This window comes from Fusarium odoratissimum, assembly GCF_000260195.1.
Source record: "Fusarium odoratissimum NRRL 54006 unplaced genomic scaffold supercont1.4, whole genome shotgun sequence".
In the NCBI taxonomy this organism is placed as follows: Eukaryota; Fungi; Ascomycota; class Sordariomycetes; order Hypocreales; family Nectriaceae; genus Fusarium; species Fusarium odoratissimum.
Genome location: NW_022158690.1, coordinates 1,196,114 through 1,220,025, shown reverse-complemented (window position 1 = coordinate 1,220,025; position 23,912 = coordinate 1,196,114). Strand labels below are relative to the sequence as shown.

Genomic DNA, 23,912 nt, shown 5'->3' with positions numbered 1-23,912 from the left:
TTCTCTTGTCTTCCCTTCCCCGTTGGTCACTCAGCGAGCGGCAGGTTTCATTGGCTAGTCGAGGTCGCCTGCGCTTGGTTTGGTCTCAGTGCTGCGCGTCCTTGCCCTCCCGAGCACCACCTCCCCGGCAGCCCATCGACCTGGTGCTGCTACTGCTGACGGAGACCCGCCCAGCGAAAAAATTCTCCCTCACTGGCTGGCTCAGCTCGGCCATCACCCTGCTCTCCACTGTTGGCGGCGTCGCTTGCTGGGTTGCCTGCTGAAAAGGTGGCTGCTAGCCTGCTACAGTGCTGTCCGTTGTCCGCTGCCCGTCCGTTTGCTCTCTTGCTTCCGTCGCGCGGCTTTCGCTTTCTCCCTCTACCTTTCCATCCATTCTCACCCGACCCGTCATTCCCATCTATCATCTGCCGCTTGATTGAAGCGCGTCGCCCTGCACCGACCACCGTGCCAACCAATCCAATCTGGGCGTTTTTTTATTTCCCACTTTCCTGTCCCCTTTGCCTAAGCCCATTCCCAGTACTGGCAGGCTGACACAAGGTCTTCTCGCTGGTCTGGTTCTGGTTCGGTCTGGTCTCTCGCACTACACTGCTCTCCACCAAACCCACGCCGCGACGCGACTTGTCCCATCACCACCGTGTCACTGCCTCATCTCCCACTCATCGCTTCCTATCTCAGCCTTCCGTCATTGTATCCTCGTCTTCTTGGCGCTCCTCCATGGACGCTTTTCGCGTGCCTGCTGATCGCTAACTCCGTCGCGCATAGTCTGTTGGGTCGATCGCCATGAGCACCTGGATGAACGACGCCGTCCCCAACCACAATGGCAACGGCTTTCCACACATGAACGACTCTAACGCTGCCGGTAACATGATGGATCCTTCCGCTTTCATGGCTAATCCGGGCCAATTCAATCCTGCTCAGTTTAATCAGCAAATGGGCGGCGCCATGGCTAATGGCCCTGGCTCCATGCGCAATGCTTCACCTTCTTTTCAGAATCCTGTATACCAGACCAATTCCGTTATTCCATCGAAGCGGCCTCGCCCTCGTGAGGACAGTCTCGCTGGCTCTCCTAGCCAAAATCCCGGAATGCTTCCAACGTCGCGCTCTGAGACGCCGCAGCAACAACCATTTGCTGGAGGCTTTCAACCCGGCGCGGTTCAGCAAAACCCTGGCCAGTTTTCTCATCTTCAACCTAATGGTTCCGCCAATGCGAGCCCCTCCCCGATAATGAGCAACCAAATGCGACCAGGAAGTGTTCCTCAACGGGTCGCGACCGCGTCACCGCACCCATTCTCTCCCAGTGGTCAGCAATTCAACCCTCAGACGTCACCGATACCATCCGAACATGGCACTCCTCAGCCAAACCCCTATATGCAAAATATGGCTCAAGGCTTCAACCCAAATTTTGCTCCATCACCTTCGAACGCGCGACCTTCACCAAATCCGAATGCGATGACCGGTAACCAAATGATGGCGCAGCAGATGAGTCAAATGCCGCAACATATGGGCCAGATGCAAGGCAATATGTTCCCCCCTCAAATGCAGCAGGCTCAACAGCAACAAGGCACACCACAGCAACAAGGCCAGCAGCAACAAGGGCAACAAACCCCTCAACGCCCGGGCATGATGGACGCGCAGAAGATGGCCGCCTATCAGATGAGACTGCAACAACAACTGCAAGGCAATACTCAAATTCAAGCACAGATGCAGGCGCAAAATATGGGCCGCGGTATGATGCCTAATAAGCAGGTACCTGGAATGCCTAACGGCCAGATGCAACAAGGAGGCATGAGGCCTCAACAGAGGATGATGGCCAACGTGAATCCTGAACAATTTATGAAGAATCTTACGACACTAATGAACTCAAAAGGCTTGCAATTGGATGCTAATCCCATGGTGATGGACCGACCAGTTAATCTCATGGTGTTGTTTCAAGCGGTTCAGAATAAGGGAGGATACAAGCAAGCAACTACGACCCCTAACGGCTGGCCCCATGTTGCTCAGATGCTTGGCTTGCCACCTCAGAATCCTATTGTTCCGCAGACGTTGAAGACGATCTATGAACGCAACCTTTATAAGTTCGAGGAAGTGTGGATCGCTCAACAGCAGAAGCAAAGGATGATGCAACAGCAACAACAGCAATCGCAGCAACAGTCCCAACAGCAACCGCAACAGCCACAAACCCCAGGCACACTCATGGGACAAGCTACTCCACAGAAGCAGATGCAACCTGGACAACAAATGACCCCTGGGGCCATGGGCCAATCTGGGCCGCCAGCTCAAATGCAACAAACTCCCATGAAGCAAATGCAACCAGGACAGCCTCCAGTTAACGGATTTTCCACGCCTCAGCCTCAGATGCAGCCACAGCCTCCAGTGATGCCAGGCCAAAATCGCACGTTATCACAAACGATCGACGCTTCTGCGGTGCCAGAGTTCCCGGGCGCCCCCTCTCCAGCAACCCGTAGGGCTGGAAGCATGTCGCAAAACGAAGGACGTCAGGCCTCAGCAGCACCTGTGGTTGTGGAGAAAATGCCTCGGCTCGCACCTCAAACTGACGAGTACAGCCCTTGTGCCCGGGAACTATCAACATTTGGCGGTGTTGACTTGAATGCGTTTAGCAAACTTGGAGCGGAACTCGAACGCTGGAAACCCGATGTACCTCCTCTTCAGGAACTGGGGAACATCGATATCGGTGCTCTTACTAAGAGTTTGCAGAGCGGGATTCATGGCGAGACACGCCTAGCCCTTGACGTACTGGCAGCTGCATCGTGCTCCATGAATCAATTGCATTTTATTCAGCTTCGGTACTGTGACGAGCTAATAGAGGCTCTCATCGAATGTGCCGAGGATCAAGTGGAGATGCTGGCTGAGCATACAGCCGAAGTCTCCGATGAGATTCAAATATCACCATACGAAGACGTCTTGAGGGCCTGCCGTCTTGAACGGTTTAATATTCGAGATCTGCCAGTGTTTGGCACTCAAGAGTATGAGCTCGACCGGGCCGTCGACCGTCTAATATGCGTCACAACTATTCTTCGAAACTTGTCGTTCCCTGGCGAACAGAACGATAATCATTCTGTACTTGCGGATGAGATTGTTATCAAATTTGTCTGTGCTGTTATAAGATACCTCGGTACCCGAACTATGCTTCTTCGATCACACAACAATACTCTCGATTTCATGAAGGATGTTGTAATTTTACTCTCCAATATTGCAGGGTCTGTAGAGATACCTGGACGCGAACAGGCTCTCTGCCTCTTGCAGTTTCTTCTGGCATTTGCCCCGGCGCCCAACCCTACAGTCTCAGACGGAACCTTATTCTTTACGCAATACGAACCAAGCTTGCACGCCTACCTGCCACATGCTGTCGATGCACTTGCGAAGCTACTAGCTCGTGATGAACCCAATCGGGGTCATTACAAAGCTGTCTTCGTACTCGACTCGAACAGCAGCCCTCCTTATGAATTGCTTACTCGTGCCTTCGGCTTGGCCATAGCACCCATACCGGATAAGGCCAGGACACAGACGAGACAACCTAACCTCCCATCCCTCGTGGAAGTTCGAAAGCCTTTCTTGATGCAAGGGCTTCTTTCTGCTGAAATCTTGGCTTCGCTTGCTCCGGGTCACGACAGCGGAGTCGCCCAATCTTGGCTATCATCTGGCAATGATTTCGCCCAGAATCTATTCAGGCTCATCCGGGAGCTCAGTCAACTGTACGAGCAACCGCAAGTTCAAGGTCCCCGAACAGCACCCCGAAAAGACCCTGAGCTGGTGTATATCGTTGTTGTTGCGGTTGCTCTGTTAAGACGACTTGCTGAGAAGGCCAGAGATCCCAACGATCCAACGTCATCCATACCCGCCAAAGCTATGCCAGCACCTCATGCTTTGCTTGAAGCGTTGTCAATGCAATCTGCTGAATGGTCAAAGGATGAAGTATTGCAAAAGCTTTCAACCTTTTTTGCTCTTGGGAGGTGATAGTCACATTGGGATTATATTTTTTGGATCAAATTCTACAGCATTACCCCATCTTCAAGCTTGTACGTTAGTGTTTTGAGAAACATGGGATTGGTGTCTTGTCATTTGAAGCGTGCGCTTCTCGTTTAGACTTGCATTCTGGAGTCGATGGTTTGGGGACAAGACAGGTGATGATGAAACTGCTTGTCTATGTACAGGTGTATAAAGGAAGTTGGAATGGTGAACAAATTCAGACATTAGGGACAAACAAAAATATGCTTCTATGATGCGCTCGCATTACTACATGTATTGTACATCTTGTGTCGCCCCTGATGGTGACTGGTCAATATGATACAGTTTTGATTCCTCCCATGTGTTTGGTCGAGGATAAGACCTGGCTAATCTCTGTATACACCACTCATGGCCGGCTCTTCAGAAGCCGGTCTTCAGGATCCACTCAACTGCCTTATCGTAGACATGACCCTGGAACAATTAGTCGTCTGTCGAGAGCTCCAATGTTGGAATTGATTACCTTGATCTCCACATGTTGTGTTGTAGGATTTAATCGAATATCCACTGGTTTAATCTCCAAATCCCTAGCCAAGTCCTGGATAAACTTGGAGCGGTCTCCATCAATCTTCTTAATGATGACGATCATGCGGTTGCCACCAGACATCCACTTGCGGTATACAGGTAGCTGGGAGGATGGCGTCCGTCGAATAACGTAGCGAAGGGTTGCGCCGAGTTTCTCGGGGTTTTTGGATACTGGTGGAGGGACGAATGGTTGCTTGAGTGGGCGATCCTTATATGGAATCTTGTTCTTCCTGTTGGGGTTGACGGGCTGTCGGAGAGGGTTGGGCTTGTATGAGACGTGTGTTTTGAAGGTATTCGTTGAAGATGTGGCGGCCGCGGAGTAAGACGCTCGTTGTGTGAAGATTGCTGGCTTCTGGGCAATGGCCTGGCGTCCTATTGACAGGACTCTGGAGGTAAGGAAATGCATCGTGCGTTCGGGTATTGGAGAGAGATTGTAGGATAGAGCTGTTTTCCGTCGCAAGGTTCTTTGCTTTGGCGATACCGCGGAACGGAAGACCCGCAAGAGATATGCAACGTAATGCCCAAAATACAGTCTCAATTGATTTCGCTCATTAGCTCTTGAACATGCCACACTCTGTCTGTCGGTGCACTCTAAACGTAACAGAAGGCTTGCCGCTGATGGAAAATCTCAAGATCACATGACTTCTTATCTCTAATCGTCGGTAAATTCACGGTCGGTGCGATAAGCTGAAACCCCACACCACGGAGTGGATTGGCGAAATTCACCAAAAATCTGAGGTGTTCGTGCCCCTCCATCAAACCCATCATCACGACCTTTGCGGCGAGTCACTTTTCTGCCCTGTCCGACCGAACCCTCGTCCGACCGATTTTTAACGACTCCCTCTTCTCAAAGACATCACCCAATATGGAGGACGTTCTCAACGCCGTCTCGGCCGACGGCTCGTCGATCATGCCCCGCCTTGCGCCGCACCTGAGCCGACACCTTCTCTTTCCTCTGATCCAGTTCGAGAGTGAGAGAGCCGAGGAGCAGGGTCAGGATGCCAAGGCAAAGGAGATTCTCTCCGGAAAGATTAAGCTCCTCGAGGACACAAACATGACCGATTACGTTGCGACTCTCTACTGCGAGCTCCACGGTGTATCAGAGGCCCCCGAGCAGTACAACAAGAAGAGACAGGAGGTGCTTTCACAGCTGGAGAATTACGAGCAAGCCACCGCCAAGATCGCCGATCTCTTGACCCAGGACGAGGTCGTCAACGGACTCCGAAGTGACAAGGTTGCCAACTTGGAGTTCCTCAAGAACCAGCACGGAGTAAGTAGCCTGAGAGCTCTCTAGTCGCCATGGTCAAAGATATCTAACAGGCTTGTCACCAGGTCACCATGGAAATGGTCAACGCTCTCTATGACTTCGGTCAGTTTCAGTTCCGATGCGGGCAATACGGTCCCGCTGCCGATATGCTCTACCAATTCCGAGTCCTGTCCACCGATAACGATAAGGTCTCTGCTGCCACCTGGGGCAAGCTTGCCTCCGAGATCCTCCAGACCAACTGGGAGTCTGCTGTCGACGAGCTCAAGAACGTTAGGGAAAACATTGATTCCAAGCTCTTCAATAACCCCCGTGCCCAACTCGACCACCGAACGATGTTGCTCCACTGGTCTCTTTTCCCCCTCTTCAACTGGGAGGGTGCTCGGGAACCTATCTTGGACATGTTCTTCTCCGCACCTTACATCAACACCATCCAGACCTCTTGCCCCTGGATCCTGCGATATCTGATCGCCGCCGTTATCACCGGCCGTGGCCGTGCTCGCAACAGCTCCATCCAACAAAAGCAGATCAAGGACATTATCCGTTATGTCCGACAAGAAGCTTATGAGTACACCGACCCTATCACACAGTTTGTCAACGCCCTCTACATCGCCCACGACTTCGAGGCTGCCCGTGAGGCCCTCTCCATGGCCGCTGAGGTCTGCCGCAGCGACTTCTTCCTTGCTTCTTCCGCCGATGCATTTGTCGATGCTGCCCGACACCTCATCTGTGAGAGCTACTGCAAGATCTTCAGCCGAATGAACATCCGCGACCTTAGCGCCAAGCTCGGCCTGAACCCTGACGATGGTGAGAAGTGGATTGTCAACCTGATCCGTGAGACTCGATTGGACGCCAAGATCGACAGCCAAGATGGCACCGTTGTGATGAACCACCCTCCCAACAACGTCTACCAGCAAGTTATTGAGAAGACTAAGGGTGGTTTCTTCAGGACACAAGTCCTCAACGCTGCTGTTTCAAAGTAGAGACCATAGCTAGTTGCGAATGGTCTTTTTATATGAGTGTTTTCTTTTTTGCAACGGCTCAAAAGGGCCAATGCAATTCAAAGCGAGGGGCAAGATACCTCGACCAGAGGGTTGCGCCCTCCGTTACCAGGAGGAACAAGATATGGCCCCTTTAGTTTAGAAGGAGGCTGATCTTTGCAGAGGATGAGCAGGATATAGCAAAGCATAAGACGGGGAGACAATGATAGAGCAGCGAGGCAAAAATGACAAACACGGGCCAAATGGAAGAAGCGGCGGTTTTAGAGGCCCTGTATATCCCCGGTGATGCGGTTTGCATTGCATGGCGTTCTCGGAAAAGGGAAGAGGCAAGGGGGATAATGGAATTTAAGTTGATTGTTGAAATGAAAGCAAGCACTCCCATCAGCTGGGATGTATTATTTCTGTGAAGACCCTCATAAACGGTTTAAAGCCATGAAGCTCTCCTTATTACGAGCTAGATTTTTGTCTATCGTTACTCTCGTAGCTCATAACCACATCTGGTCCTTTCCTCTACAATGCCCTATCCACAGTATGCACTTTCATAACTATACTGGTCCAAAGCTGTACGTGCGTGTTGCCTCACTACAGCCAGTTGTCAATGCTCGCCTTCACGACTTGCGAGCCATACCATGCCTTTCAGGTTCTCGATGACACTGTCTCGCATCCACCAAACACCCCCATCCTCCACTGTAGCATCTTGATCATCTTCCCGTTCGACTTCACGACGTACGTGTGACTCTGTGATGGTCTCTTGACTGTCGAACATGTTGGTACCTCGTAGTCGATCACGTACAGAAGCCCATTCGAACAGCAACCTGGCTCCCTCCAGACGCTCCCGATCTGTGCCTTCGGCAATGCCTTTCGCCATCTCCAGTCTGGCATCAACAGCACTGCCTGAGTGCTGAGTGTCATCACCTCGCTCGAGCACTATGGCTCGCTCGGCGTAACTAATACCACGCAGACCTTCAAGTCCAAAGACCCATTCCAGAGGGTCTTTACCCTTCTCATCCCTACCAAGTGCCCGCAGGGTTGAAGCAAACGCTCCTTCGCGCGGTGGGCGCCTGCGGAGGTACAGGCTCTGGGTGTCTTGGAAAGCAGCTCTAACCTCTGGGTTAGAGAAGTCAAGCTCCACATCCCAGAACTGGGGTCCACATGTGGTTGATAGACTAGCAATCTGGTCTATTGGTGGGAGGATGCAAGGAGCCGTGCGATTCAGAACCGGCTCAGTAGAGGTGTTCTTGCGCATCCTGATTTGGACAGGAACAGTGATCGGTTGTCCAGTAAGAACATCTTTTGTAACCAGACACCGCTGCTCTGTAGCTAGAACCCAGAAATGGCGAAGAGCTTGGAGATGGGATCGATTGTCCATAACACTCGTAGGGAAAATAGGGTAAAATGCAACCAATAGAGAAGCAATAGCAAGGTTGCTGGTGCCAAAAGTTGCCGTCCCGCATCCCAAGAACAAAGCGCCGATCGCAAGATGAGCCGCAAGATGAGAACCATAGGGCGTCTCAGGATCATCGCGACCATGAAGTGCACGAAGACGACGTAGAACAGGAATGTCACCTGTTCCGGCCATGACAATGGACGCAGATATGGCAACGATGTCTTGACACATGCGTGCATTGGTCCGTGTTAGTTCTTCATCATATGGTGGAGTACCATTTGGATGCATGCTTGCAGTGGATGGTATCTGTGCAATACGCATGAACTGATCCAGATAATAAAGTAGAAGATCCCGAACTTTGGGAGATGCGCTGCCAGAGAAGCGCAGTGCAATAGAGAAGCAAAGACCAGCCACTATGCTGTGGAATGCCATATCAGTTGACTGCAGTTTTGTCGTTGACTGTAGCTTGAACTGAGAACGATAAGGACGTGGTAGGTTCTTACGAATCCAAGCAAATGTCGGCTCAATCTTGGACCACATGATCAGGTTCTTCGTCAAGGTCCGCAAGAGAAGAATATCAGGACGAATGTAATCAAATTGCAAGACCGAGTTGGGTATGTCGATCTTACGCGCGACGATCTGATCTTCTGACTTCATGTAAATGAGAGCCAGGGCCATGACAGCGCCAGCAGCTGCTCGATCCAGAATATGAACTATTTCAATGTTCTTGGTTGTTGTAGCATGAGAAATGAGCTTCTCTGTGAGTCTCATGTCATGCAATCCCTTAAGATCATTGCCTTTGCCCAGGTTGATGAATCCAAGAGCAAATCCAGCCGCCAGTCGGTAGCATTCGCTTCTCAGGGGCTCTTCTTCATCCTCTTCGTCAATATGCTCAATCTCAGAGAGCATAATTTCACTCATTCGCCGATGCTGACTGTTGGCATATAGCAAACCGATGCCCATTATACCCGAAGTCTGCGTCAGAGGGGACAGATTCAATTCTGCTGCTCCACGAGGCAACATCCTTGTGGCATGAACGGAAAGTAGACGAGTAATCAGCGAATCCATTGTGCCCATGTAAGATGCTGCCAGGCCCAGAAGTAACCCGATGGAGGTCATTGTATGTTTTGGCGTCAGATATTTGAACGCAACCCATTTTGCTACGTCTTTCAGATGGCCGTTCAGGCCAAGGGCAAGTAGGAAACCAGCATGTCGATTGTTGAGATCTTGGTCAGGTTTGTTGTAAAGAATCCATGATGTGTCGATACCTTGAGCCTGGGGAGAAATGGCTAACCCAGCTGCGACACCCTGGTGAAAGAAGCCCCAGCAAACCTTCTCTTCTGAGAACTGTGATTTGTCCACACCCACCGTGGTATTTGTTGGTTTTACAATGCAATTGAGGTTAAAGCCACCAATATGAAATTTCTGCGTGATCAGAGGGTAGCGAAGACTGTAGTACAGCAAAGCCCGACCTGCAGGAATTGCCAAAGTGCCTGTTGCAATTCTTGTTACGAGCTCCTTTTGCTTCTCAAGATATTCGCTCTCTGGCCAGCCTGGATGGGGATCAAGTCGAACTAGTCTTGCCTTGTGGGTGGAAAGTAAATCTTGAGCTTCGTTGAGGCGGCGATCTTCTTTGAACAAGGAGCGAATAATGGCTTGACGTTCCGTTCCTTCACCTTCATCGTATCCGATATTGTTTGATTCATTGACACTCTGGCAAAGCAGTTTGTAGTCCCAAGTTGCATTGTGTGTCGGTGTCTATTGGTTGTCAGTGATCATCCGTGAAGACGGGGTTTAGATCTTACTAGAATCTTGGAAGCGCTTGGCTTAGGTTGCTTCCCAGGGGCGAGAATGAGACTGATATCCCGGCGGTCAACCAATTCGAGGAGATCCTTGGACCAGGAGGTCGGTGGGTGCGGTTGGCACAATGAAATGGCATCACGTAAAGGTGCAAGAATAGCCTCCGGGAGGGTATCAAGAATTAAAGGTGTAATACCGGCATCCCTCATAGCTTCCACCATCTGTACTGCACTCGTGCTTGGTTTCATAAATTTGAAAAATTGCTTGAACATAAGCGTTCTAGGGAGAATAGACTCCCATCGCCTGTCCTGCGACTTTTCCGCTTCGGACAATTGGGAGCCAGCATAATAAACATCCGCTGGGGTGATGTAAGGAACCCTCCGTTCTCCAGTAAGTCGTGATTGAATCCAGTTGACGACGTCTGGCCGTACAGGTGGCTGAGGGATTGCAGGCCTCAGGTTGAGATCTGATCCAATGGTTAGCTTTGCATCACAAAGACGATTCACGAATATACCAGAATCATGACGTTGATCGACGTCTTCTTGTATGCCCGCCTCGTATATAGCAATAAAGCTGGGCCACTTGAGCCATCGAGCTATTTGACACATAATGACTCGGAGATCAGCACGGCCAGGAGATATGAATTCTGGCGTCATGATATCAAGCTTTTCTTCCTCGAGAAGTAGGTGCAAACCCATAAACACATCAACAGCAACCTTGCGGCGGCTCTCCATGCTTTTGCCAACTGCGGTTGGCATATAACCAGCGGCTCCGAATGCCGTTTCGCCTAGTATAGAGACCATGTACTCTTTGGCCATAGATATATGTTTCGAAATGAAAGTGGTAGATAGGTTTTCGTCCCCAGAATCATCCCCATCTTCATCCAGCGCCCACTGCCAACCTCCGTTCATCATCCACGTTGGACACCCTAACGAATTTGAAGTCTCGGCTTTTTCCAAGGATCCCCAGTCCTCCGATTCTTTGATCGAGCCAAAAGAGCCCGAAGGGTGCCTCCTTCTGCGAGGAAGTTGTCGAGTTTTCGGGAAAGGCTTTGTGTCAGTCCGGCCGAGACTCAGAAACAAAGATAAAAGGAGGATGGTCATCGCAGACCATTCAATGTCAGTACTTGTCTCGTCATGGCCTCCTATCCATTGCATACAGTGAAGCCAGCCAGCGAAGATGTGTTCACCAAGTGCATGAGGCAGAATGCTACGACAAACGTCTAGGACTCTTCGAACGTGAGGTGACCTCGGCTCGAGCTGAATACGGAGCTCATGAAGCCGACCTTCAGCATCGACAACATCAACAATGCCACCTTGTCGAGGATGCCGTACACCAACAATGCTGCCATTACTGAAGTCAATAACCTCGGACTTTCTCTGTGTAACATCGCGGTCCACAACTCTGCCACGATATTGCAAACTTCTAGTATTATCGACGAAGAGAAGTGAAAGCGATATTTTAGTAAGGACACTCCACGGGGCCTGAGTACTTAGTTCGTGCCGGCCATCCATTGATTCCGACAGGATTAGAATCGCAGAATGGTCACCGTCCATTAGCTTGCAAGAGTCAACGACATTTTGAGCATGTCGTCTGTCAACAACAGTGGCTACGACGGTTGTACCGTCAGGTATGTTCTTCTTCCCTGGCTTGGCGCCCATATTAGTCCCACGCTGAATGCCCAGCTCCAATGTGAGAAGTTGAAGACGTCTCTCGGTAGCATCCTGAATACCAATAAGAAGTTGACTTTGGTCATGCCCATCGATGGCAAACGGAGGGGCCACCAAGATAAAGACCTTGGTTTGGGTGCGGGCTGGCTGATCCGAGTATCGAACATTGGAGTTATTCATAGGTACGCTGTGAAGTTTAGTAAACAGGATTTCATGCTGTAGCCCATCAAACTCATGATCATCTAGACCCATGTTGTGAAACCCTTCGTCAAGGCCTTCATAGAAAGGTGCCGCTAACAGACTGCTCAGACTAGGATGAATCTGATGGGCATAGTTGGCACTAAGGCGTGCATGGCTTCCTTGTGATTCATGCCTCCTAGCTCCAACATGACTAGATAGTAGCGGCTGATCTGGTAATATGGCTCTTTCATGCGACGCAGACAAGTCAGCTCTCGCTAACATGGAGCTGACCCTACGAGAGCTCCTCCGCGCAACACCACTGCCTTCCTTGTCTTGTTGTTCTAAGGATGAGACAAGGTCAATCATGGGCTTTTCAAGCCTCTCACTCTTTCTCGGCCGCTTTCCTGGAAGAGGTGCTCCAAAGCTTTCTCGCAAGTTGGGCTGGACAGGTGTGCCAGGAGTACTAGCAAAGGCAGGAGGCATGGAGCTACGACGCCGGGCAGTCTTTGATTTAGCATCTTTCTGCCGAGCAAGAAAACGGTCTTCATGCTGCAGGTACGTGAGGCGCCAGACAGTGTATTCACTAGTTTCGCGGTTGATTGTCACCGCAATGATCAGAGGTTGACTTAAATCTTGTGTCAAGGCGCCAGGGATTTTGATCTCTTCCACATGGAGAACTTCTTCAGCTGAATCGAGAAATGCCAGCTTCTTAGCTGCTGTCTGCCTTAAGCTTTTGCCATTTTGTGCCTCCTGGTTTGTGACGACCAGTCCCAACTCCAACAGCGGGTCAGTCAATGAAACAAGGCGTGGCCAACGGGACTCGGGTTGTTCCAGCGGAGCTTCCCAAAGGTTATCTAAAGTTGAGCTCAGACGAAGTGGGAGTGCTTTCGGTTTTCCAAGACCTTCCACAGAAAACGCGGTCAGTTGAGAGCTATTGAATGCTGTCAACTGCGAAGAGACGAAGGAATTCGGCGGCACTCGGGGGAACTTGAGGGAGATTGGCGCAACACTTTCAGCTTTTTGCTTTCGTTGAATGATGACTCCTACTGGGCCTGCGAATGCGGTTTCAACTTCGAATGGCATGTGGACAATATGACTGGTGCCAGAGAGGAAATATATGTGCGCCTGGGTCTTGAGGAAGACAACCAACGCTTTAGACAAAGCCGGTCGCTGATCCGATTGTGCCTCTTCCTCTTGTGTAGATTTGTCGTCTTTGGAAGCCGGGAAGTATGCTAGGAGAGCCTGTATAACAGGTTCTTTTTCGAGTTCGAATCTGAAGGTCTTTTGAAATATTCCACCTCGACACCATATGACGCAGTGTTCCGTCGAAAGGATTTCATCTTCGAGATCCCCATCGAATCGATCCTCTGTTGAAATATCCCATGTATACGACGTTGACGGTGGATTCGGCGGTAATAATTGTTCGTTGATGGCATGTTGAAGCCCTGAGGGCTGGTGCAACCCCAGGGACTTCACCGTCGCCATGTTTCAATGCCCGCCATAAGCAGCTTCAGCGCGTCGAGAAACAAGCAATCCTTCAAGGAGTTACCAATAGTTTCTCGAGCAGAAAATTATGGTCGATCGTCTCTTTGAGAGAGAGTTGAATATGTTTTGCTGCGCGTCAAGATATTGTTTACTTTATGTTGGATCTGTCAGTGGTGCACTGCGCCCCGCGAAACTGTACTGGTCCTACCTATCATGAGTGCTAAGTTAGTTGGTGGGGCTAGGCGCGAATACCCTTCAGTCGTTCTTGGCGCGTCTAGAACCGAAGCTCTTTTGAAGCTGCCTCGTGACGTAGCTGCAAGGTACAAGGTACCTCTACCGACCTTTTGCGCATCGGACCTTTGGAAGCTGTCATAGCTTTGGTCAGGGCTCTCAACAACTACCTAAAACAACCCAGCAGCTTTCCAGCACATACAAACGCTCTCTCTCTGGGTTCTATAGCTTTCCAGAATGATATCATTGTTGTCATTGCAATGACGGAGCAGTCACCGCAACCGAGCCATGAGTTGGCGCACGATACCGATGCCCAACAACTGGAGCATGAGCCAGCAGTAGACGCCAACGAGACGTTCCCGCCCGTAGAAAACAAAGCTCCCGACGATGTAGCACACGAGAAAGATGGCAAATCAAAAGATGCGACGGGCAAAGAAGGGGGTACCGAAGCCAGAGATGTAAAGAATGGGGAAAGCAATGATAGAAAGTCGGGGAACGATGAAAACAATGGAGAAGAGGAGGAGGAAGACGACGACGATGATGAAGCTGACGACGATGACGAGGACGACGAAGATGATGAGGACGATGATGAAGATGAAGAGGATGAGGAACCAAGACTCAAATATGCTCGGTTAACTCAACACCTTAACGGAGTGTATCGAAACGGCGATGCAACTAGCGCGTTTCTTGTCGCGGGAGATAAGATGGTAGGTTGCGTTTGTGTCGGTGCATATCAGCTTGCTAACGTCTATCCAGATAGTTGGAACGCATAATGGCAATATCGTAAGTCTTGGGCTGGCGGTCAACACGACTCTCACTAATTCCGGGCCAGCACATTGTTCAGCTCCCCATCTTCCAATCCATGAGAGTATACCATGCGCACTCAGCCTCAGTTACCTCTATATCCATATCGCCGTACCCTCCTCCATTGCCAACCGAGAAGAAGCCAGAGGCAGCGCCAAGGCATACGACATCCAGCAACGCTACTGTCTCTTCTGGTCGCCAGGCCGATGCATCTCCGGCGGCGGCTTCCAGAAGACCTCGCGAAGCGTCACAAATACCCAGGACGCCATCTAACGATATTTATGTAGCGACTTCCTCCTTGGATGGCAATGTATGTGTGCAGTCTCTTGTTGATATGAAAGATGTCCAGCTACGGAACTTTGCCCGTCCCGTTCAAGCTGTGGCTCTGTCGCCAGAATTCAAGACGGATCGTACCTATTTGTCAGGAGGACTTGCCGGTCAGCTCATTCTTACCGCCGGAGGTGGTCCGGGTCGCAGTACCTCGACAACAACTGGAACTGCTGCGGCCACAGCTTCCGGCTGGCTGGGAAGTATGGGACTTGGCGGCAGTAGTGGCAAAGACACTATCTTACACTCTGGCGAAGGAACTATCAGCACTATTAAATGGTCCTTGTCTGGGAAATATGTGGTCTGGCTCAACGAACATGGAATCAAAATTATGCGGTCAAAGCTCCACCTCGAGAGCGCAGACATAGAAGATGCATGGAAACGAGTTGGGCACATTGATCGCCCACAAACTGATGAATGGGAAACCATGGCAAGTGTATGGAAAGGCCGCGTCGAATGGATTGATGAACAAGCTGTTGAAGTGGATGAATCTGACCAGAGCACTGTTGATAAAGGAATATCTCCTGCTGCACACAAGCTCAGAGAACAGGCTGTAATGGGCAAGAAGAGTATCGAACGGTTGCTTGTAGGTTGGGGTGGGACGATATGGATCATACACGTTCATCCAGGAGGCGTCGGCGTTGGCCGGCATGCTGGCGAGAAGACTGTTGGGCGTGCTGAAATTGTTAAAATGTGGGTTTTGCTGTGAATATGGCCTCCTTGAGTTAAAGCTGACCTGAAACAGACTTCGGATGGATTGCATCATTTCCGGCATTTCGCTATATACCCACAACCTTTTGTTAGTACTTGCGTATTGCTTGCCTGAAGACGAGGACGAGGATGAGGATTCCGGATCGGTTTCAAACTCACCAGACAAAAAGCATAAATACAATCCTTCAACAGGAAGCGAGCCGTCTGGCGGTGTTCGCCGCCGACAGAATAACCAGCCGCCTGAACTCCGCCTTATCGATCTTAACTCCCAGGCCGAAGCCGACAAAGACAGTCTGAGTGTCAGTCGTTATGAGAGGTTGTCATCAGGTGATTACCACTTAGGCGTTTTGCCTGCACGCAATGCTGCGTCTGCAATCGCTTCATCTCGGGGCGCTCTGGAGGCGATAGCTGGGATCGGCACAGATATGTGGAATGCGGCCATCAACCCTCGCTCCCTATTCAGCTCCGGAGCTAGCATTCGTAGCAGAGGGAGCGGTGATGATTCTAGTCTCATAGGGAGTACGGCCGGGACAATTCGACCCGGGACCAATCAAAGACTTTCCCCCACCGTCCATTCTGGTCTTGTCAAGCCAGGCGTGAAGATCTTCATACATAGTCCGTATGACTGCATCCTCGCGACCAGACGAGATCTGAGTGATCATTTGGGATGGCTCCTAGAGCGCCAGCAGTACCAGCGTGCCTGGGAGTTACTCGATGAACATCCGGAGATTATGGCACCGCTAAACGAAAGGGCTAATGATGGTACTCCTTCAACTCCAACACTGAACCAAGAGCCTAGTGACGAATTCAATGATGATGAATCTGTTGTCGATTCTCAACTGCGAGATTTTTATTCTTCGGCAGAGCGAGAGAAAAGGCGTATCGGAGAACTCTGGATCCAAGAGCTTATCGAAGAGAACAACTGGGCATCTGCTGGTAAAGTGTGTGGTCAGGTACTCAAGACGCCTGATAGATGGGAGAAATGGGTTTGGACATTTGCTGGTGCGAAGAAATTTGATGCTATCACGGACTACATTCCTACAGAGCCCATGCATCCGCCCCTTCCTTCGACTATTTATGAAGTTGTACTTGGCCATTATATTCAAAACGACAAGCCAAGGTTTAGGGAGCTTTTGGATCGTTGGTCACCTGAGCTTTTCGACATAAAAACAATCACAACTGCGCTGGAGAACCAGCTCAAGTATCGAGACGTACGCGAAGACAGCATCGATGAAGGGGAAAGGGGGCGGGACTGGAGGATTGTAATAGAGAGCTTGGCAAGGTTACACGAGGCCAACGGACGACATCGCGAGGCCCTCAAATGCTACATCAAGCTCCATGATGCGGATTCGGCCTTTAGGTTGATTAGAGACAACCACCTTGCAGAAGCTGTTGAAGACGATATTCCAAGCTTCATTGGCCTCAGAGTTCCACCAGGTAAAGTTGATGAAATGACAGCAGAGGAGCTTGATGAAGCGACATCAGAAGCCATCACACTACTCGTTGATGAGGCTCAGCATGGTCTCCTGCGCCCTGATATCGTGGTGGAGCAACTTCTCTCCAAGAAGCTCAACCTGTACATATACTTCTATTTCCGAGGTCTATGGAAGGGCGATGGTATTCAGGAACATAGTGGGGAGAATGTGGACCGGCTGGTGATGGACAGTCAATCTTTGGTTGACAACTTCGCGGATTTGGCTGTCCATCTGTTTGCGACCTTCGACCGGGCGTTACTTATGCAATACCTTAAGACTTCAGTCTCCTATACATTTGAAAAGGTAACCCAAAATAACAAAAAACATCACTGCGTTCTGGCTGCTAACTCAGTGTAGGCTGTTCAAGAGTGTGAGACGTTCTCATACTACGACGAGCTCGTGTTTCTATACTCTAAAACGGGCCAAATGAAACGAGCTCTCTACCTCATCATCGATCGTCTAAAGAATGTTCACAAAGCAATCGAGTTTGCTAAAGAACAGGACGACCCTGACCTATGGGAAGACCTCCTTAAATACAGCATGGACAAGCCTAGCTTCATTCGAGGTCTGCTTGAGCAAGTCGGTACAGCTATCAACCCAATTACTGTAGTGCAGCGAATTCCCGAGGGACTTGAGATTGAGGGTCTCAGGGAAGGGCTTACGCACATGATGAAGGAACACGAGATCCAGTACAGCATTAGCTCGGGCGTTGCACGAGTCCTTCGCAGTGAGGTTGCCACGGCGCAGAACGAGCTTCGAGCTGGTCAGCGTAAGGGTATCAAGTTTGAAGTAGTTATTCAGGAACAGGAACATGTGGATATACAAGTCAAGGATGTTTCCACGGACCCCGACAATCCAGAACCCAACATTTCTCACCCATCTACGGCTCATGATCACAGAGTGCCGAAACCGGGACACTGCGCAAGATGTCATGAACCATTTACCGAGTTCGAGATGGAAACATTAGTTGGATATGCTTGCGGGCATGTGTTTCACGTGAGTCATCTCTTGGAGATGCTGCATGGGAACAAGAAAGTGGATGTTGATTTAGGCAATGGCTCAGAGGAGGGAAGTCGGTACTCAATAGGCATGAAGGTGATGAGAGCGCGATTACTGAAGGATAAGATGAAAGGGGGCTGCCCTGTATGTCATGTTAAAGAGTAAAGATATCAGGACATCAAGGGTGTTTATACAGTGGCGGCGCATAGAGAGGTCAGTCTTAGCACACTAGTTTGGATAGTTTCACGGCGTACAATAAAGACACATATGATGGTAGCAAATCCGAGTTCTTTTCAGAGTACCTAGGTACAGCACAGCGCGTATTAAGTCCCTCACTCGGTTCCGACAAGCCAGAAAATCCATCACAATCCTGTACGTGCCATCATTCTACTTGCTGCAGGCTCTTAAACCAACGACCATTGATATTTCCATGTCAAACCATCCAACACTATCCGTTTCTCTCTAGCGTGAAAGATATATCCGAGTATAGAGTGAGCATGATGAATGCATGTGGAAGCATGATCTGGAAGTTTTGTTTTAGAAGATGACAGCGATGAGCATGCCAGCGATGCTGAGTGCAGCACCAGGAGCAAGCATCTTAGCTGCTGCACTGGCAGTGACACCAGGAGTGCCAGTAGGAGTGCTCTCGTCGGTCTCCTCAGCAGAGGAAGGGTAAGTGTCTGTAGCAGTGCTAGAGATAGCGGTCTCGTACCCGGTCTCGGAGTCAGTCACAACGACAGCGGTGTCAGTGACGGAGGATCCGTAGGCGGCGGTGGTGGTCTGGACGCCGGGCACATCGGTGGCACTGACGACAGCAGAAGGAGAAGGGTTCTCGACACCAGCGGAGTTGGTAGGGCTAGGGTTGGTACCCTGCTCGCCGGAGGCAGTACCAGGTCCAGGGACGTAGCTGGGTCCGGAGGAGGGAGGGACAGGGACAACAGGGACAACAGGGGCACCAGTAGACTGAGCTCCAGTCTGTTCAGCAGGAGGACCGGCCTCGGTGGTAGCGGAGACACCCTGGGCGCCGACGGAGGTAGCGGAGCTGTCAGCAGGAGCAGTAGCTCCGGCGGCGGAGGAAGGGTGCATCTCGACGCTGTAAGGCACGGAGGCGACATGATCGCACTTGGTCTCGTGGGTAACAGTGCAGATGTTCATGGTAGAGACGAGAGTGCCTATCGTCGGTCAGCATACGCCATAGCAAAGGTAATAGACATCCATACCGTCAGAGATTGAATAACCAGCATCAGTCACAGCAGTTTCGGTGGTGGTATGATCAGCTAGAAAGGTGTTAGTGCAAATATAATATCGCGAGGCTACTGAGGTTACGAACACAGACAAGTAGCAGTCTCGCCCCCAGTTGCGGCGACAGAGGCAGCACAGAATGCCAGAATGATGGCGATAGCCTTGAGCTTGAAAACAGCCATCGCGAAGGTGATGAGTCTGTTAATTATCGAAGAGATTAGCAAGTGTTCTGTGAGGCGTGGTAGTGGAGAGGGGAGAAGAGCGCCAGGTGCGTGAGTGAGAGACGCGGCGGAGTTGAAGAAGCACGAGTACAAAAGGCTTTCAAGAGGCACACAGAGTTCAAATGTGAAAGTTAAACGAAGACTCACAGGTTTGATGTTTGAAGATGTTGTAGTGCAAGTGACTGTGTGCAAAGGATAATGCAAGAGAGTGGTGAGGTGCACGATCGATGCAGTGAGGAGAAGATGAGAGAGTGTGTGAAGAGAGAAGAGAGAAGTGGAAAACCCAAATGACGAGAGGATTCCTTTTCTACCTCGACGCAAAGGTAAACAATAGGAGAGGCCCCTGCGTTAGGTGGGCTGCAAGTGTCAGTCCGTTGACAGTGACAGACCGTCGCAGTGATGAGCAGCTGGCGAGCTATGATTTCAAGGGGCAACGGTTCAACAACAGTAGGGATGAATTGGGGACATCCAGTAATTAGTGTATGTAACTATGGATACTGGTAGAATGCTGGAGCAACAGCCGTTATTTGGTGGTACCGACTCTTTGTTGCACTACGTGGTGTTGAGGCATCCCATCACACTTTTGGTGTTTGTCTGAGCTGGAGGTTGAGTCACGAGTCACTTAATAAAAGGTTTAACAGTAGCAATAGTTGCCGGGGCTGGAATTGAACGACTGTTTGATATTATTGATGCCATTTCTTAGGGGCTCTCTATTTGGTTCCTGGGTAGAGTATTGTTGGATCTGTTGCTGGTATATGTCGGTAGGTTCCTTAGGAACCCTATATCTTCTCAGGTGACTGCTACACACCAGGTGGTTCATGTTCTTGCAGTCATATTCATATACAAGTCTTCGAAGCAGCTCCACACTGTAACTGCTCATCGGAACTGATCCTTGATATGAAGAATCGCCGTTTTAACAGCCGGCCTCGGTCAACAGCATTGTGTTTTACAGCTCATGTCTAATCACTCTTGTCACTAAATTTCAAAGGCATTCTCTGCTTGAATGCGCGATACTGCGGGCCCTGTCCTACGTTGCAACCGCAGCGGCATCTCGCATTTCTACACACAACATAAGCCATACCTGTCTGAGATAGATTTACGATTCACATCTCCTCCCAGTAACCTTTGCTATATTATCCTCAGCCTAGACTCACGAAATCTGCTGAACAACATGCAAGTCTCCTCGCTCAACATGAATACGATGCTTCAACGAGTCTCAGCGTGATCTCACATAGGCTGTGCTATTGTCTCTCCAACACGTGTCTGGACAGTGCACTTGTGTCGTGTCACTTGCCTGTGCTTCAGAGTGAGTACCCGATGAAGGACAGGCCGTCTCTGAGAAGAGTCATGCAAAGTACCTATATGCAACTCTGTTGGCATGGGGAGGACAGGTTGAGGTTTGCCTAAGCGAGAGTGTGGGTTCTCGTAATAAGATGGTATGTCTTAGGGTCCTTTGCATCTGCCTATAACATTCGCACATGAAGACCTCGAGAGTATTAATTACAATTGGAGTTATTGCCAAATGAACATTGCACCTGGCTATGCAAGGGTCTAGAAGCAATCTTGTTATATAGATGCATTTAATGTTGGGATATTGTTCCACTGCGCCATTATATAAAGCATTGAGGCAATATAAAGAGAGGCTCTGATGTATGAGGTATCCACAAAAAAAAAAAAAAGAAAAAGAAAAAAGGGGGGGGGGGTATAATGATGGATTCTAACCACCTTCAATGGACGAACAGGGAATCGAACCCTGGACCACTCCCAGATTATTCGGATGAATTATGCTAAGGGAGTATTATACCACTAAACCATTCGCCCGATTGGATACTAGATGATGACAAATTGGTGTTGATGTTCGCTGCGAGTAGTTTTTGGACAGCTGTAGCACTCAACTTGGTACACAAAGTTCATGATATCTCTCTTATCCTGATACTCTCATCGCAATTAGTTTTTCATGTCCTCAAAGATAATATTGCGAGCTCGTATTTTGCCCATCATCGTACAAAGAAGAAAGTAAACCCGCAATCTAAGCATTTGGGTATTGACATCAACTCTTATCAAACTCTTCCAACCGCCGTTCAAGAGAAAGGTTTCACTTGGAAGCTTGGAGCTGGAAATAAAAAAAAAGTCCCATTTAGCCTTCGAACAGTTGTCTCAGTCGTCTGAGATGTCCGGTAGTCGATAATATCGTAGTGACCAGCACACCATAGCAGACCAACATGACCAGTCGGGTTACGAGATCAGGAAGAACCATCATCAATACCCCTAAACAGAGAAAACTCATAGAAAACCCGTTTATGAGAGTTCTAAGAGGAACAATTGGAGCGGCAGGTGGTGCTTGATTGACTCTGGGAACATTTGTTGCCGTCCCATGTGGTAGAACGACAAGGTCTGACGCACCAAGGAATTGAGTTTCGTCATCTATCAAAATCTGCCTATGGTTCAGATAAGTTCTGTAAGCTTGTATTTCGTCGTTCGTTGGCGACGGTCGTTTTTGCATGTCTTCCAGTGTCGACATCGCCATTTCTGACCCAGTTAGATGAAGTCGTGCCCGAGTCTTTGATGCACTTACTGTACTTGGAAAGAATAATATCTATTCTTTCCATAAGATCAACCCTATCTCTATGGATCTGGCGGCCAAACCTCCGTTCTTCCCGAGCAGATACAGGCATATGCCCCCCAAGTCGTGTAGTGATGGAATCCATGCGTAGTAGTTCTTCCTCCAACATCCCAAGTTGGTCTTGATAACGCAAGAGGTTGCGGTGAAGTAGCCAATCGAATCTTCGATATATGGGTATCAGTTGTGGTTCGGCTCGGCCGGAGATCCTGGCTGCAATAGACGCGTATCCATGCAGAGCTTCGATGGGAAGCTCGCCATTAGGCGCAGCCATTTCGTCCTGAGTTTCTGGGTAAGAAGTATCGTATGAAGGGTTTTGATCGACAAAAGGAGGCTCCAATGTGCTGGCCTTTTGGTTCACGTATGTAAATCCAGGATGATAAGGTTGCTCGGTTAGCGGAAAACCCGATTGCTGAGGTGAAAAGGGGTCTTGTGATGGCGGGTAGCCAGCAGGAGTATGGTTTGGTCCCCAACCAGCGTATGACATAGCACTAACAGGAGATTGAGGATAGTTGGCAACGGCAACAGTTGTTGGAGCATATGCCGAAGGCGCTGCTTGACGTCCGCTGGGAGTATTCTTAAAATAGCTCGATTCCGGGGACGATGCGAATGCCTCATGGGGGACAAAGTGCGGATCAGGCCCGGATGATGATATACTGGCAGGTCGATGTGCTCCCTTGTTCTTCATGTTCCTAGCTTCCCTTAGCATCTTTCTCTTGCTGCTAGTGGGCTTAGTTACGGCTGTATCATCGGTGGATGTAAGCTGCGTAACGGCGGACCCGTTGACAGTTCGTTGAACGTTTGAACGGGTGTGCTCCATTTTGGATGACGAACTAGGCGGTGTTGGATAGTGAGTAGCACCCTCACTGGGCGATTGACTGTTTGTTTCTTCATAGTCTTCAACCTTCGATTGCTGGGATACTGCTTCTTGGATGGCGCCCTCCGAAGAAGACCACGAGGGCCGGGGTCGTGTTTGTGCCCTGTCGCTCATTGTGAGCTTGCGCTATTGGTCCTGTGTGAATTGATGTCTTGATCAATTCGCGTGGATGTTTTGTTAGATAAACTCCGCGCTCGTTTTATCAAAGATGTATTATTGTAATATTGAGGGGTCACCCTGCGATAAATGTGGTGCTCTTTCAAGCTTTCACTGAAGCATAGGAGGCATCCCAGCAGTGGTGGCCGTCTGTTGAGGCTGTGATAAAGCTGAACACAGCGTTTGACAGGATTGTAGCACCCGGAAACTGGCGCCAGAATCCGTGAGCAACCGTAAGTATGTCAGCCCAATAGTCTAGTGAGATTTGACATGAAAGCGTGGAGAAGGTAAGACGAAGAAAGTTCCCGATAACTTTGAATGGGGCTTTAAAATGACGAGTATCGAGAGTGAATGCAGAAGAGTTGATGAGAGTGTAAACTTCAAGACCTCTTGAAGCTAATAAATCGGCATAAGATGACGACGCGATGATATGTCTTCTATTCACAGTCAATGCGTTCGCCTGACTGCCTTGTTTCCAACGGCGACGGCGTGAGCAGCTGAGCCGCGGAGGCCGGCTGAGCACTTAAAGCTTGTCATTGGAGTATGAATTAAAGATGGTGGGGAGTCCGAGTGTTGGGTGGTATCAGAAGTAATGACTGTCGCATGTGAAGTGGTGTTGAGAGCAGTCATCCAACCATCCAATGCAATGGCAGCCGAAGAGAGCAAAAGAAGGACACTCTTTCGGCTGATATGGAACCGAACCAAATTCACCTAAATATAAGAGGTGGGAGATTCTTCAAACCCATTTTTCTGAAATTAGAAATAGATACTTAGACAATCTATGGATCAAACGTAAATATCAAGAGATACACAAACTACAGACAGACACAGGCAATCGAGATCCTGGTCTTCTGGGCACGTGATTGGATCATTAATCTTTAGCCCGTGCTGTATGGATATTCGCTACGAGCCTT

General features: G+C 49.8%; 7 protein-coding genes and 1 non-coding gene across 12 annotated transcripts; 3 read left to right on the top strand and 5 right to left on the bottom strand.

Annotated features, from left to right (window-relative positions):
- The first annotated feature begins 24 nt into the window (after window positions 1-24).
- Window positions 25-4,410, top strand: FOIG_03578 (uncharacterized protein). The gene has a single exon (XM_031201506.1). The coding sequence runs from the start codon at window positions 781-783 to the stop codon at window positions 3,973-3,975; it is 3,195 nt and encodes a 1,064-aa protein (XP_031069030.1). The 5' UTR covers window positions 25-780; the 3' UTR covers window positions 3,976-4,410.
- Window positions 124-5,180, bottom strand: FOIG_03577 (uncharacterized protein). The gene is made up of 2 exons (XM_031201505.1): window positions 4,487-5,180; window positions 124-4,437 (listed from the first exon to the last, which is right to left on the bottom strand). Exons 1-2 carry the CDS (start codon window positions 4,952-4,954, stop codon window positions 4,387-4,389), a joined length of 519 nt encoding a protein of 172 aa, XP_031069029.1. The 5' UTR covers window positions 4,955-5,180; the 3' UTR covers window positions 124-4,386.
- A 64-nt stretch (window positions 5,181-5,244) lies between these two features.
- FOIG_03576 (eukaryotic translation initiation factor 3 subunit E) lies at window positions 5,245-9,945 on the top strand. Its single transcript, XM_031201504.1, has 2 exons — window positions 5,245-5,818; window positions 5,881-9,945. The coding sequence occupies exons 1-2, from the start codon at window positions 5,414-5,416 to the stop codon at window positions 6,793-6,795; spliced, it is 1,320 nt and encodes a 439-aa protein (XP_031069028.1). The 5' UTR covers window positions 5,245-5,413; the 3' UTR covers window positions 6,796-9,945.
- On the bottom strand, window positions 7,152-13,567 carry FOIG_03575 (anaphase-promoting complex subunit 1). Of its 3 annotated transcripts, XM_031201503.1 has the most exons (4): window positions 13,544-13,567; window positions 10,515-13,486; window positions 10,006-10,466; window positions 7,152-9,958 (listed from the first exon to the last, which is right to left on the bottom strand). In XM_031201503.1, the coding sequence occupies exons 2-4, from the start codon at window positions 13,333-13,335 to the stop codon at window positions 7,409-7,411; spliced, it is 5,832 nt and encodes a 1,943-aa protein (XP_031069027.1). In that variant the 5' UTR covers window positions 13,336-13,486; window positions 13,544-13,567; the 3' UTR covers window positions 7,152-7,408. The 3 variants fall into 3 exon arrangements, with proteins under 3 accessions (XP_031069027.1, XP_031069026.1, XP_031069025.1); XM_031201502.1 differs by lacking the exon at window positions 13,544-13,567 and having other exon boundaries at window positions 10,515-13,539; XM_031201501.1 differs by lacking the exon at window positions 13,544-13,567 and having other exon boundaries at window positions 10,006-13,512.
- Window positions 13,568-13,621: 54 nt separating this feature from the next.
- FOIG_03574 (uncharacterized protein) lies at window positions 13,622-18,229 on the top strand. Of its 2 annotated transcripts, XM_031201499.1 has the most exons (5): window positions 13,622-14,273; window positions 14,323-14,349; window positions 14,399-15,390; window positions 15,443-17,186; window positions 17,241-18,229. In XM_031201499.1, the coding sequence occupies exons 1-5, from the start codon at window positions 13,827-13,829 to the stop codon at window positions 18,045-18,047; spliced, it is 4,017 nt and encodes a 1,338-aa protein (XP_031069023.1). In that variant the 5' UTR covers window positions 13,622-13,826; the 3' UTR covers window positions 18,048-18,229. The 2 variants fall into 2 exon arrangements, with proteins under 2 accessions (XP_031069023.1, XP_031069024.1); XM_031201500.1 differs by having other exon boundaries at window positions 15,443-17,241.
- A 190-nt stretch (window positions 18,230-18,419) lies between these two features.
- Window positions 18,420-19,306, bottom strand: FOIG_03573 (uncharacterized protein; the record flags this gene model as incomplete). Its single annotated transcript, XM_031201498.1, has 3 exons — window positions 18,420-19,054; window positions 19,103-19,159; window positions 19,213-19,306. 3 exons carry the CDS (start codon window positions 19,304-19,306, stop codon window positions 18,420-18,422), a joined length of 786 nt encoding a protein of 261 aa, XP_031069022.1.
- Window positions 19,307-21,076: 1,770 nt separating this feature from the next.
- Window positions 21,077-21,166, bottom strand: FOIG_03572. The gene has a single exon. It is a non-coding gene; the product is annotated as a tRNA-Ala (tRNA).
- Window positions 21,145-23,800, bottom strand: FOIG_03571 (uncharacterized protein). Of its 2 annotated transcripts, XM_031201497.1 has the most exons (3): window positions 22,705-23,779; window positions 21,921-22,657; window positions 21,145-21,874 (listed from the first exon to the last, which is right to left on the bottom strand). In XM_031201497.1, the coding sequence occupies exons 1-3, from the start codon at window positions 22,857-22,859 to the stop codon at window positions 21,483-21,485; spliced, it is 1,284 nt and encodes a 427-aa protein (XP_031069021.1). In that variant the 5' UTR covers window positions 22,860-23,779; the 3' UTR covers window positions 21,145-21,482. The 2 variants fall into 2 exon arrangements, with proteins under 2 accessions (XP_031069021.1, XP_031069020.1); XM_031201496.1 differs by having other exon boundaries at window positions 21,921-23,800.
- Window positions 23,801-23,912: the final 112 nt, after the last annotated feature.